Source organism: Taudactylus pleione, unplaced genomic scaffold (assembly GCF_031769625.1).
Source record: "Taudactylus pleione unplaced genomic scaffold, aTauple2 ptg000913l, whole genome shotgun sequence".
Lineage (NCBI taxonomy): Eukaryota > Metazoa > Chordata > Amphibia > Anura > Myobatrachidae > Taudactylus > Taudactylus pleione.
In genome coordinates, this window is record NW_028285314.1 from 1,997,257 (window position 1) to 2,010,193 (window position 12,937).

At 52.3% G+C, this 12,937-nt stretch overlaps 1 protein-coding gene across 7 annotated transcripts in view; it reads left to right on the top strand.

The window, feature by feature from the left end:
- MINK1 (misshapen like kinase 1) overlaps window positions 1-12,937 on the top strand; it is an 89,430-nt gene that overhangs the window by 31,924 nt on the left and 44,569 nt on the right. For all 7 annotated transcript variants that reach the window (XM_088459549.1, XM_088459553.1, XM_088459555.1 and 4 more), the window contains exons 3-8: window positions 6,752-6,808; window positions 7,338-7,463; window positions 7,715-7,825; window positions 8,200-8,290; window positions 8,507-8,637; window positions 11,069-11,123. In XM_088459549.1, coding sequence (XP_088315675.1) covers window positions 6,752-6,808; window positions 7,338-7,463; window positions 7,715-7,825; window positions 8,200-8,290; window positions 8,507-8,637; window positions 11,069-11,123 — 571 coding nt within the window. The remainder of the gene's footprint in view (window positions 1-6,751; window positions 6,809-7,337; window positions 7,464-7,714; window positions 7,826-8,199; window positions 8,291-8,506; window positions 8,638-11,068; window positions 11,124-12,937) is intronic.

Sequence of the window (12,937 nt, forward strand, 5' to 3'; positions counted from 1 at the left end):
GCAGTCTCATTATTTATGCAGTATTCCCCCATACGGCTTCTCCCTCATTATGTGTTATACACAGACCATTGTTATATCCGCGCTGCCGGCCTGGAGACTGCAAACATTCAGGGAAATGCAGAGTAAGCAGAGGAGGAGGAGGGGGGGGGGGGGGCAGGAACAGAGGGGGAGTAGAGGGAATGAGAGGGGTGTCTGCCATAGCAACAGGCAATGCTATGCAAGCTTACAGAGCCACAGGCTGTGCTGTTCTGTACATCGGCGCACACCCAACACTTCCCTCACCCTGTACTGGGAGGGGCTTCACTTCTCTGTGTGACATCTGCTGTGTGTACGGCTACAAACTCAGATGATACAGATAATACTTGTTATTTAATCTTCCATCTTCTGTTCACATGGACACCTGCCAGACACATTCTGTAACCCTATTTACACAGTGACACAGACAGAAGGGAGCTATGAGCCTGTCCCTCCCTCTGCAGGGTGACACAGACAGAAGGGAGCTATGAGCCTGTCCCTCCCTCTGCAGGGTGACACAGACAGAAGGGAGCTATGAGCCTGTCCCTCCCCCTGCAGGGTGACACAGACAGAAGGGAGCTATGAGCCTGTCCCTCCCTCTGCAGGGTGACACAGACAGAAGGGAGCTATGAGCCTGTCCCTCCCCCTGCAGGGTGACACAGACAGAAGGGAGCTATGAGCTTGTCCCTCCCCCTGCAGGGTGACACAGACAGAAGGGAGCTATGAGCCTGTCCCTCCCCCTGCAGGGTGACACAGACAGAAGGGAGCTATGAGCCTGTCCCTCCCCCTGCAGGGTGACACAGACAGAAGGGAGCTATGAGCCTGTCCCTCCCCCTGCAGGGTGATACTAGTAATTGGGTAATCCAGTTCTAATATAAGGACATTGCTATAGTACAGATCAGCTGCAGACATAAGTGCTATAAGATAGACGTGTGTAGGAGGGATAGGTTTGAGATGCCGGCGGTCAAAATTCCAAAACTGGCATCCCGACAGGGTTAGAGGACCGACACGGGTCGGTTGGCATCCTAACCCTCCCCCTAACCCCACTACTTAGCTTTGGGATGCTGGCACCAGCATTGTAAGCGCCAACATCCCCTCTGTCGGTATACTGAACGTATCCCGTGTAGGAGCAGGTGATATGTCTGCAGTCTCCAGGTTCCCTTCCCAACTCTGGTGCCCGCACAATCTCTCCACTACATTCATCTAGGTCACCCAAATTAATCTAACCTTCTCGTCATAGCAACCCTGATAATCTCATTCACATCTCTCCCATAAACACTGTCCCTCTATCCTGTGCCCTCTGGAATGCCAGATCAGTCTGTAATAAACTGGTTCCTTCCCATGACCATTTCATTTCTAAAAACTTGCATCTCCTAGCCATTACTGAAACCTGGATCTCACCCTCTGACACCACTTCCCCTGCAGCTCTCTCTTCTGGGGGCCTCACCTTCTCTCACACCCCTCCTTCGCCATGGTGGTGGTGTTGGGTTCCTTCTATCCCCAGGTTACTCCTACCAACTCCTACCCTCTGAACCTTCCCTTACATTCTCTACATTTGAGGTTCATGCTATACGCCTCTTCCAACCAGTACACCTGCGAGTAGCTGTCATTTACCGTCCCCCCGACCCTCCCTCTAAGTTCCTTGACAACTTTTCTGACTCCCTCACTTTCTCTCCTCTGACCTCCCCTCCATTATCCTAGGTGACTTCAATATTCCAATTGATAGCCCCACAGAATCCTCTGCCTCCAAACACCTTACCCTCACATCTTCATTTGGTCTCTCCCAATGGACCTCCTCACCCTCACATGTGAGTGGGCACTCACTTGATTTAGTCTTCACTCTCCGCTGTAATATTTCTAATTATTCCAACTCCCCATTCCCCCTCTCTAATCATCACCTTCTCTCTTTTAACCTATCTCTCTGTCCCTCCTCTCCTCTACCTCCGAAGGCCACCATCGCTAAGCATAACATTGAGGCTATTAATGCCGTTTCTTTATATTCCCAGCTTGACTCTCTTCTCTCCCCTATCCTCTCTCTCTCTCCTGCCCTGAGCAAGCTGCTTCCCTATACAATGCCTCCCTTACTTCTGCTCTGGACTCTGTTGCTCTGGCGATCACTACTCACCCTCGCAGATCTACACTTCTTCTACCCTGGCATTCCAAATGCACCAGATATCTGCAAAAGTGTTCCCGAACCGCTGAGCGACAGTGGAGAAGATCACGCTCTCCACTTCAAATTTATGCTGTCATCCTACAGTGTTGCCCTTTCCCTCTCTAAACAGTCATACTTCAAGCACCTCATCTTCTCTCAGTCCTCAAATCCCCAGCGTCTCTTCACCACCTTCAACTCCCTCCTCTGTCCACCCCCTCCCCTCCTCACTCACTGCCATTGACTTTGCTACCTACTTTTACATCCAAAATCGATTCCATACATCAGGTCATCACATCCCACCAGTCCCCCTGCTATACACCTCCCTCTTTCCCTGATCACCCATCTCCATCCATTTCACCGACTCTGACAGCCTTCTCCCCTGTATCTGGAGAGGAAGTCATGGCTCTCATCCGGTCTGCCCCCCTTTCTACCTCCCCCCTTGACCCTATCCCTTCACGTCTCCTCCGCTACCTCTCGCCTGTTCCCATCTTGCCCACCTCCTTAATCTCTCCCTCTCATCTGGCACTGTCCCTTCTGCATTCAAACATGCAATAGTCTCCCCCATTCTTAAAAAACCTACCTTTGATCCCAACACTCTCTCCAACTACCGTCCCATCTCTCTCCTCCCTTTTGCCTCCAAGCTCCTTGAGTGTATTGTTTACAACCGCCTCACCACCTTTCTTTCCTCCCACTCCCTCCTTGATCCTTTTCGGTCTGGCTTCCGTTCTCTCCACCACTGAAACTGCCCTCACAAAAGTCAGCAATGACCTCCTTGCTGCCAAATCCAAGGTCCACTACTCTCTGCTTATTCTCCTTGACCTCTCTGCTGCCTTCGACACTGTTGACCACCCTCTCCTGCTGCAAATCCCTTGGTTTACGTGACACTGCTCTCTCCTGGCTGTCATCCTACCTCTCAAAGCGGTCCTTCTCTGTCTCTTCTCATGACTCCTCTTCCCCACCACAGCCTCTTACAGTAGGTGTTCCTCAAGGTTCCGTTCTTGGACCTCTACTATTCTCCCTCTATATGTCCTCTCTAGGTAAACTCATCAGCTTTTTTGACCTCCATTATCACCTCTATGCTGATGATACTCAGATCTACCTTTCCTCCCCTGACCTCTCCCCCTCTCTCCTCACTCGTATCTCCAACTGTTTCTCTGTTATCTCCTCCTGGATTTCCCAGCGATTTCTTAAACTTAATATGTCTAAGACTGAGCTGATCATTTTTCCACCCTCCCACATAACCTCACGTCCCACTATTTCTTTATCAATTGATGGCACAACTATCTCTTCTAGCCCCAATGTGCGCTGTCTTGGAGTTATCCTGGACTCCTCCCTCTCCTACAAACCACATATCCAGAGCCTCTCACAGTCCTGTCGCTTCCATCTCAAAAATATTTCCAAGATTAGACCCTTTCTCACCCAGGATGCCACCAAAACCCTCATACACTCACTGGTCATCTCCAGACTGGACTACTGTAACTTTCTCCTATCTGGCCTCCCCAACTCCCATCTCTCACCTCTCCAGTCTGTCCGCAATGCTGCTGCTCGGCTCATCTTCCTCTCCAAACGCTCTACATCTGCCTCCCCTCTCCTACATGCCCTACACTGGCTCCTCTTCCCTTTTAGAACCCAATACAAGGTTCTCACACTCGCTTACAAAGCCCTCACCCATTCCTCTCCCATTTACATCTCAGATCTCATCTCCCTCCACTCTCTTGGCCACCCCCTTCGCTCAACTAATGCACGCCGCCTCTCATGCCAACTGATTACTTCCTCCCACTCCCGCCTCCAAGACTTTGCCCGTGCTGCTCCCGACCTTTGGAACTCTCTCCCTCTCCCCATCAGACTCTCCTCCTCTTTACAATCCTTCAAACGGGCTCTCAAGACCCACTACTTCATCACAGCCTTCCAGCTCTCATCCTAACTTGCTGCTCCATGCTCCTTCCTCCCCGCCCACCCCATCTGTGTCACACCTGTTTGTCTGCCCCTCCCCTTTAGAATGTAAGCTCTTACGAGCAGGGCCTCTACCCTCTTGTGCTTCTCCTTACTTTACTTTCACCTACTTCTTACCCCCCACCAAGCTGGTTGCTTACGCTCTGTTGCATATCTAGGTGTTATGGTCACTTATGTATCAATGTATATTATCCATGTCCTTGTCCTATTTTGTACTGTAAGTCACTTGTGAAATTATTTGTTTATGTACTATGTAAGGCGCTGCGGAGCACTTGTGGCGCCATATAAATAAAGGATAATAATAATGTATATTGAGCAGTTGCCACAAGTTAATGTTTCTCTGTTCTCTTATGGGGGGGTATCCACTAAGCGATTTAAACAAGCGATTGCACGATAACTATGTCGTTATCGTGCAATCGCTTGCAAATCGCGCATGCATCGGGGATGTTTTGGACGGAAGTGACCCGCAATGCGCGTGCCCGCGGGTCGCTTCCGACATCGCCTGTACTTGCAGGTCAACCTGACGATCTCAGCATGCGCGGGGATGAGGGATGTGCCGGGACCGAACGAGTGAACGTTCAGTCTAGGCACATCACTAGCTATACAAACGAGAGCACGATTGCAATGTCGCAATCGTGCTGTCGTTTGTATATCGCTAAGTGGGTACCCCCCATTACATTACTCGCATGTATCTCCCTAGCAATGAGTCCCTGTCACTGGTCATTCTCCCCTATGTATGTCCCTCTCCTGGGGTGTCTGTGCCTCTCTCTGAGAGGAAGGGCTGTGTGATTGCTCAGCGGCTTCTGCCAGTGACCAGTACTGGTGCCGCAATATTCCCCAGCAGGGGAGGCCTGTACTGGTGCTGTAATATTCCCCAGCAGGGGGAGGCCAGTATTGGTGCTGTAATATTCCCCAGCAGGGGAGGCCAGTACTGGTGCCGCAATATTCCCCAGCAGGGGAGGCCAGTACAGGTGCCGCAATATTCCCCAGCAGGGGAGGCCTGTACTGGTGCTGTAATATTCCCCAGCAGGGGAGGCCAGTACTGGTACCGCAATATTCCCCAGCAGGGGAGGCCTGTACTGGTGCTGTAATATTCCCCAGCAGGGGAGGCCTGTACTGTGCTGTAATATTCCCCAGCAGGGGAGGCCTGTACTGGTGCCGCAATATTCCCCAGCAGGGGAGGCCAGTACTGGTGCCGCAATATTCCCCAGCAGGGGAGGCCTGTACTGGTACCGCAGTATTCCCCATCAGGGGAGGCCTGCAATCATATATAGAGCGCGGAGACCTTGGTACTATGCGTTATAACAGTGCAAACATCTATGCATACAGGTGATAACGGATCACACGTGGGGGGGGTGTCCTCGCCTACGTGCCGTCATCTGTAGGACGGTAGTAACCCCCTCCCCCCCCTGACTGATTAAATGGAAGGGCCGGTCACTGTTCCACAGAAGATTCCTGACCTCCCCTCGCAGTCTTGCTGGATACGCATTATATACGATGAGCGACCCGGCGATGGTGCATCGCTATGCGTGTGCCATACACGCTGCACGATCCGGCGTACGATGGCGCGATGTGTCGTTACATGCTGCATGTAACTGCCGCGTTTTTTTTGCATCGTCCCCATCTGCCGTGCAGCGCAGCAGATGGGGACGATGCAATGGACGACGAATCTGGGCGTCACACGATACTATTTGCGCAATAATTTTTTTCCCATCCGCGTCAGGACGATATATTGTATGGTGTGTGCCCAGATTAAGTCAGGTGAACCCCCCCCCCCTTCCCCCTGTATATTAATGCGATAGCGAGACTTCTAGACTAGCTATTGCTCCTAGGAGAGCGTCCTGAATCCATTCTCTACCAGAGTCCCCTTAATAAAAGCTTCTATGTGATGGTGGCGCCATCGTGACCTTCCTGCCGTGCACCTATCCCCTTCCTCTCCTCCATTGTTGTGTATAGAGTTGATGCCCTATTGTAGGTAATAGATTCCTCGTCGGTATCACACAAGCAGATTTTCTCTACAAGTAACATAACCGCTCCTGACTTTAGAAGTCTTTTATGTCCCTTTACGCCTGTCCCGGAGCCTTTTTTCAGCCGCTGAAACCTGCTTGGGTGCTGTCTGGGGCTTCAGGCAGCTGCAATCTGATATCAATGTTGTTTTGAGCAAAAAAAAAAAGTGTATTGTACCTTTTTGTAACGTGACGCTCGTTTTCCAGATTCCCTGTGAACTAGGTGTTCCTTGCTATTCTCTTGGTAGTCGTATGACTACCGCTGCAGAAGTGTGTTTCTGATCTGGAATCCTATTGGCACTCATGCACGTTCATATGGAGAGTGTAACCTGATCTAAGAGCCAGTCAGTCATGGAGCTCCTCAGTGGTCATGTGACGGGTCACCACATGTTGCAGTGTTTTTATGTTTCTGCGGGATGACCATTTCCCCCATCCGCTAGGCAGTTGTGGTCGCCTAGTACAAGACTTACAGGGCCTCAAGGCCCAACACTGAAGTTATAGATTTTTGTTGTTCTCTGTCTGTAGATAATACTGTGAGGTTTTTAGCTCATATTGCAACACACCAGGGTATAGAGTCAATACCAAGTTATCAAATAGCGTGCTCCATCTTTCTGTTTCCTCATAGGGTCGTCATGTCAAGACGGGGCAGCTCGCCGCGATTAAAGTCATGGACGTGACTGAGGTAAGAGGAAATGTGATGTCGCGTTTTGCACTAATAATCTAGTAAAATGCGTTAGTACAGTTTGGGTGATTAGTTTCTGGTGCATCCATGTTCCACGTAAAAACCTGATCCCCCTGTGAAAAGCAGCCGTAGCCGCCGTAAAAGCTCTAAACACTGTGTAAATGGGTACTGCCGCAGGATATACACCATGTGGTCAGCTACGCTTGCTGTGACGACCTGAATCGCCTGTCCTGCAATTGATACAGAACATTTGTGTTACCTAGTAGACTGCAGGTCACTTGCACAGGCTTTGGGTTTCAAAAACCCTACAGTGACGCAAGCTTTAGAAGCACCATTCACAGCATACACATATATATGGTTCCTGGTATATAATATTACTCTGGAATAGGGCCTTTGCTTTACCTCTAAGGTGGCTTTTACGTGCTCTGGCTGCTGCGCCATAACATCTGTTCTCTCCTGCTCGCTGCGCCATAAGGTGATACAATGGTGAAGTTGTGACTTTGTTGCCTCCCCCCGGTATTGTGTTTAGGATGAAGAGGAGGAGATTAAGCAGGAAATCAACATGCTGAAGAAGTATTCCCACCATCGGAACATCGCTACTTACTATGGAGCATTTATCAAGAAGAGTCCTCCGGGGAACGATGACCAGCTATGGGTGAGACCATGGGGGCCTAGATTGTGAGCCCAGCAGATAGCACAGTACGCAGGGTATAAGCTCATAATGTAGACTGGGACCGGCCTACTCCAGGTAGCTCTATCCCCCAATTCTAGCTGCCATTTTACATTGTGACCCAAGGTCCATCTACCTCTACCCTTCATAAGTCACTTGTTAGCTCTGTGTTCTAGCTTCCATCCATGAGCTTCTGCTGTGTGTTGTATATTATAGCTGTGGACTTCTCCTTGCAGTTGGTTATGGAGTTTTGCGGTGCCGGATCAGTCACCGATTTGGTGAAGAACACCAAGGGGAATGCCCTGAAGGAGGACTGCATTGCCTACATTTGCCGTGAAATCCTGCGGGTGAGTTCTGGGTGTATGTTCTGGTGTCTTGGGACCTTCCATTGTCGTGTGTATTAGAGGGGTTGCCCGTTGGTTGGTTGCTGAGCCCACCTCCGTTCTTTGTCTATACACCGCATATCTGTAAGAGTGGATGGTGTGTTTTTTCGGTTTATACGATTTGTACCTGTTTATCTGGTACAAATAAACATCTGCCTGCGTGGCGGATGGTGGAGTGCGTGGCGGATGGTGGAGTGCGTGGCGGATGGTGGAGTGCGTGGCGGATGGTGGAGTGCGTGGCTGGACAAAGTGAGGATGTTCTGTTACTAGCTGTAATGACAAATTGGTGTTGGGAAGTCCTCTGGCGAGACACTGACTGGTCTTTGTGTCGTCTGCAGGGACTGTCCCACCTCCATGCTCACAAAGTCATCCATCGGGATATCAAAGGCCAGAATGTCCTCCTGACTGAGAACGCCGAGGTTAAACTGGGTGAGTGCACAAGAGGTACAGGTCAATGCGCAAACGGCCCTTAATACTGGTTTAGGGGTCTGTTTTAGAGGACGATGCCCCCAGTCCCAACTTTCTTCATTTCTAAAAATGAAAACCTATGAAGCTTATTATGTATACAGCATGTATCCGGTCACACACACCCACGTCCCCCCGTTTGCTAAGTCTCCTCTTTCTTTTTCTTCTTGCCTGTCTCAGTTGATTTTGGGGTGAGTGCCCAACTGGATCGCACAGTAGGCAGAAGAAATACTTTTATTGGAACACCCTACTGGATGGCTCCGGAGGTCATTGCCTGCGATGAGAACCCAGATGCTACTTATGATTACAGGGTAAGACTGTATCATCTTCTGGCACATTCATGTGGTTTATTTTTTGTTAGCGCTTCCTTCTGTCCTGTGTCACCCTGCAGGGGGAGGGGCAGGCTCATAGCTCCCTTCTGTCTGTGTCACCCTGCAGGGGGAGGGACAGACTCATAGCTCCCTTCTGTCCTGTGTCACCCTGCAGGGGGGGGGACAGGCTCATAGCTCCCTTCTGTCTGTGTCACCCTGCATGGGGAGGGACAGGCTCATAGCTCCCTTCTGTCTGTGTCACCCTGCAGGGGGAGGGACAGGCTCATAGCTCCCTTCTGTCTGTGTCACCCTGCAGGGGGAGGGACAGGCTCATAGCTCCCTTCTGTCTGTGTCACCCTGCATGGGGAGGGACAGGCTCATAGCTTCCTTCTGTCCTGTGTCACCCTGCAGGGGGAGGGGCAGGCTCATAGCTCCCTTCTGTCTGTGTCACCCTGCAGGGGGAGGGACAGACTCATAGCTCCCTTCTGTCCTGTGTCACCCTGCAGGGGGGGGGACAGGCTCATAGCTCCCTTCTGTCTGTGTCACCCTGCATGGGGAGGGACAGGCTCATAGCTCCCTTCTGTCTGTGTCACCCTGCAGGGGGAGGGACAGGCTCATAGCTCCCTTCTGTCTGTGTCACCCTGCAGGGGGAGGGACAGGCTCATAGCTCCCTTCTGTCTGTGTCACCCTGCATGGGGAGGGACAGGCTCATAGCTCCCTTCTGTCTGTGTCACCCTGCAGGGGGAGGGACAGGCTCATAGCTCCCTTCTGTCTGTGTCACCCTGCAGGGGGAGGGACAGGCTCATAGCTCCCTTCTGTCCTGGGTCACCCTGCAGGGGGAGGGACAGGCTCATAGCTCCCTTCTGTCCTGTGTCACCCTGCAGGGGGGGGGACAGGCTCATAGCTCCCTTCTGTCTGTGTCACCCTGCAGGGGGGGGGACAGGCTCATAGCTCCCTTCTGTCTGTGTCACCCTGCAGGGGGAGGGGCAGGCTCATAGCTCCCTTCTGTCTGTGTCACCCTGCAGGGGGAGGGACAGACTCATAGCTCCCTTCTGTCCTGTGTCACCCTGCAGGGGGAGGGACAGGCTCATAGCTCCCTTCTGTCTGTGTCACCCTGCAGGGGGGGGGGACAGGCTCATAGCTCCCTTCTGTCTGTGTCACCCTGCATGGGGAGGGACAGGCTCATAGCTCCCTTCTGTCTGTGTCACCCTGCATGGGGAGGGACAGGCTCATAGCTCCCTTCTGTCTGTGTCACCCTGCAGGGGGAGGTACAGGCTCATAGCTCCCTTCTGTCTGTGTCACCCTGCAGGGGGAGGGACAGGCTCATAGCTCCCTTCTGTCCTGGGTCACCCTGCAGGGGGAGGGACAGGCTCATAGCTCCCTTCTGTCCTGTGTCACCCTGCAGGGGGAGGGGCAGGCTCATAGCTCCCTTCTGTCTGTGTCACCCTGCAGGGGGGGGACAGGCTCATAGCTCCCTTCTGTCTGTGTCACCCTGCAGGGGGGGGGGACAGGCTCATAGCTCCCTTCTGTCTGTGTCACCCTGCAGGGGGAGGGACTGGCTCATAGCTCCCTTCTGTCTGTGTCACCCTGCAGGGGGAGGGACAGGCTCATAGCTCCCTTCTGTCCTGGGTCACCCTGCAGGGGGAGGGACAGGCTCATAGCTCCCTTCTGTCCTGGGTCACCCTGCAGGGGGAGGGACAGGCTCATAGCTCCCTTCTGTCCTGTGTCACCCTGCAGGGGGAGGGGCAGGCTCATAGATCCCTTCTGTCTGTGTCACCCTGCAGGGGGAGGGACAAGCTCATAGCTCCCTTCTGTCCTGTGTCACCCTGCAGGGGGAGGGACAGGCTCATAGCTCCCTTCTGTCTGTGTCACCCTGCAGGGGGAGGGACAGGCTCATAGCTCCCTTCTGTCCTGGGTCACCCTGCAGGGGGAGGGGCAGGCTCATAGATCCCTTCTGTCTGTGTCACCCTGCAGGGGAGGGACAAGCTCATAGCTCCCTTCTGTCCTGTGTCACCCTGCAGGGGGAGGGACAGGCTCATAGCTCCCTTCTGTCTGTGTCACCCTGCAGGGGGAGAGACAGGCTCATAGCTCCCTTCTGTCTGTGTCCCCCTGCAGGGGGAGGGACAGGCTCCTGGCTCCCTTCTGTCTGTGTCACCCTGCAGGGGGAGGGACAGGCTCATAGCTCCCTTCTGTCTGTGTCACCCTGCAGGGGGAGGGACCGGGTCATAGCTCCCTTCTGTCTGTGTCACCCTACAGGAGGAGGGACAGGCTCATAGCTCCCTTCTGTCTGTGTCACTGTGTCACCCTGCAGGGGGAGGGGCAGGCCCTGAACTCCCTCCTTTTGGAGTCCCTGTACCATCTTGCTGTCTGTGGGGCGGAAGTAGGGACTGTGATGTGTGATACTTGTACATCTGTGATTGTCTCTCTGCAGAGTGACATCTGGTCGCTGGGGATCACCGCTATAGAGATGGCAGAAGGCGCGCCACGTAAGTTATTTTCGCTGTATTGTAACATTACACCAGAGACCACGTTTCCCCTGGGGAATTGTTCTGCCGTGTGAATCGCAGCATTATTTGTGCAAGCTGTGTATTAATGGATTGTTCTCTCTGAAGCGATCATTTATATACACAAGCAGCCTATTGTGTATCATGATGTGGTGTCTATGTGATTCTGGGTACCAGTCAGTGTAGTGTCTTCTGTCTGTGGGGCTGATGCGCCTCTCACGTGTCAGACCCCGTTGGAGGAGCTGATGTCCAGGCCTCTGTGTCAACAAGAAGCCGCTTAGAGTAGTAAATGGATTTCCATGCAATCAGGATATCGCAGGATAGAATGTGTGACGGCCCCTTAGTGTGAGTTGGATGGTTTCCTCCCATTCGTCGTACAAGCTGGCTTCCCCCACAGGGGTCTCTTCCTCTCCTTAGGGCACCAAATGCTCGTGGGATCGGAACTAGAGGCCCCAGGCCACCTCCTCAGATGTAACACCACCCTAATAGAAGTCCTTCTACACTTCTTATATGAGACGAGACAGACTTCTGGTGGCACTGTGCCCTTATTAACACTTCAGCCTGCTGGTGCCGAAGTAGCTTCTACAACTCCTTGTCACCCTCCGTGTCCGGTCCTGAGTACTTGGCAGTATTCAGGCTGTGGGGTCAGAGGAGCAAACACCTTTATATTCACATACGGGAGCGTCACCATCATCCCCCTCTTTCCTTGTAGAGCGGGGACACAAGGACGGCACCAATGGCTCCAAGTTGATGTGAGAAGCAGAGGCCACCTTAGGATGGAACGATGGTCTGTCTTGTTATCAGGGAAAACTAAAGAGATGAGATATGGAGAAGGGCTGTCAGCACATAGGTGCCATTAGCCAAAACACTGGTAGCTGCATTCGACTGTGCCCAGACTATGGAGGGAGATGTACCAATCATTATAGATTGAGAGCCGAGAAGCTGTCAATAACAACCAATCAGCTTCTGTCTGTCATTTATCTGGCAGAGTCTATAAAATGACTATGCTGATTGGGTGCTATGGGCATCTTCCTCCACTTTATCGCATCCACGGATTGATAAATCTCCCACCAAGAGTGGCATGTGCCTTGTTTTTACCCCCATATTGGGGAACGTAGCACAGTATGATTTGAAAGTTTTATCGTTAGATCGGTTATAGCTCTGTGGAGATTTTTGTACTAAATGTGTAAATTATTCAGATATTAGGCAAGAAGTATGGTTATAAAAAGTAACAGGCAAGGGAATAAGCCTTGCTGATCATAGGTGCCGTCATCCCTGGTAGTCATCTGATCATCGCTGGCCAAAATCTAGAGGATTAGCCAAAACCTATCCACAGAACTGTGACAAGCGAGTGTGGATTCGCGCATAAAGCTAATACACGTCCACCGTCCTCAATCCCTTGTGCAGTACTGGATGGCCACGTGCTGGATGGTTAGAAAAGAGCAGCCCTGGGGTTGCACCGTGTCACAGCCAAGCCTAAGGAGCAAAATGGAAGCCAACAGCCGGAACGGATATGAACTGATTTGTACTCCAGCTGTGCGACTTCAAGAGCTGGCCTCTCAGGGCCAAGACTGTGCGGCTTCAGGAGCCGGCCTCTCAGGGCCAAGACTGTGCAGCTTCAGGAGCCGGCCACTCAGGGCCAAGACTGTGCGACTTCAGGAGCCGGCCACTCAGGGCCAAGACTGTGCGACTTCAGGAGCCGGCCACTCAGAGCCAAGACTGTGCGACTTCAGGAGCCGGCCACTGAGAGCCAAGACTGTGCGACTTCAGGAGCCGGCCCCTCAGGGCCAAGACTG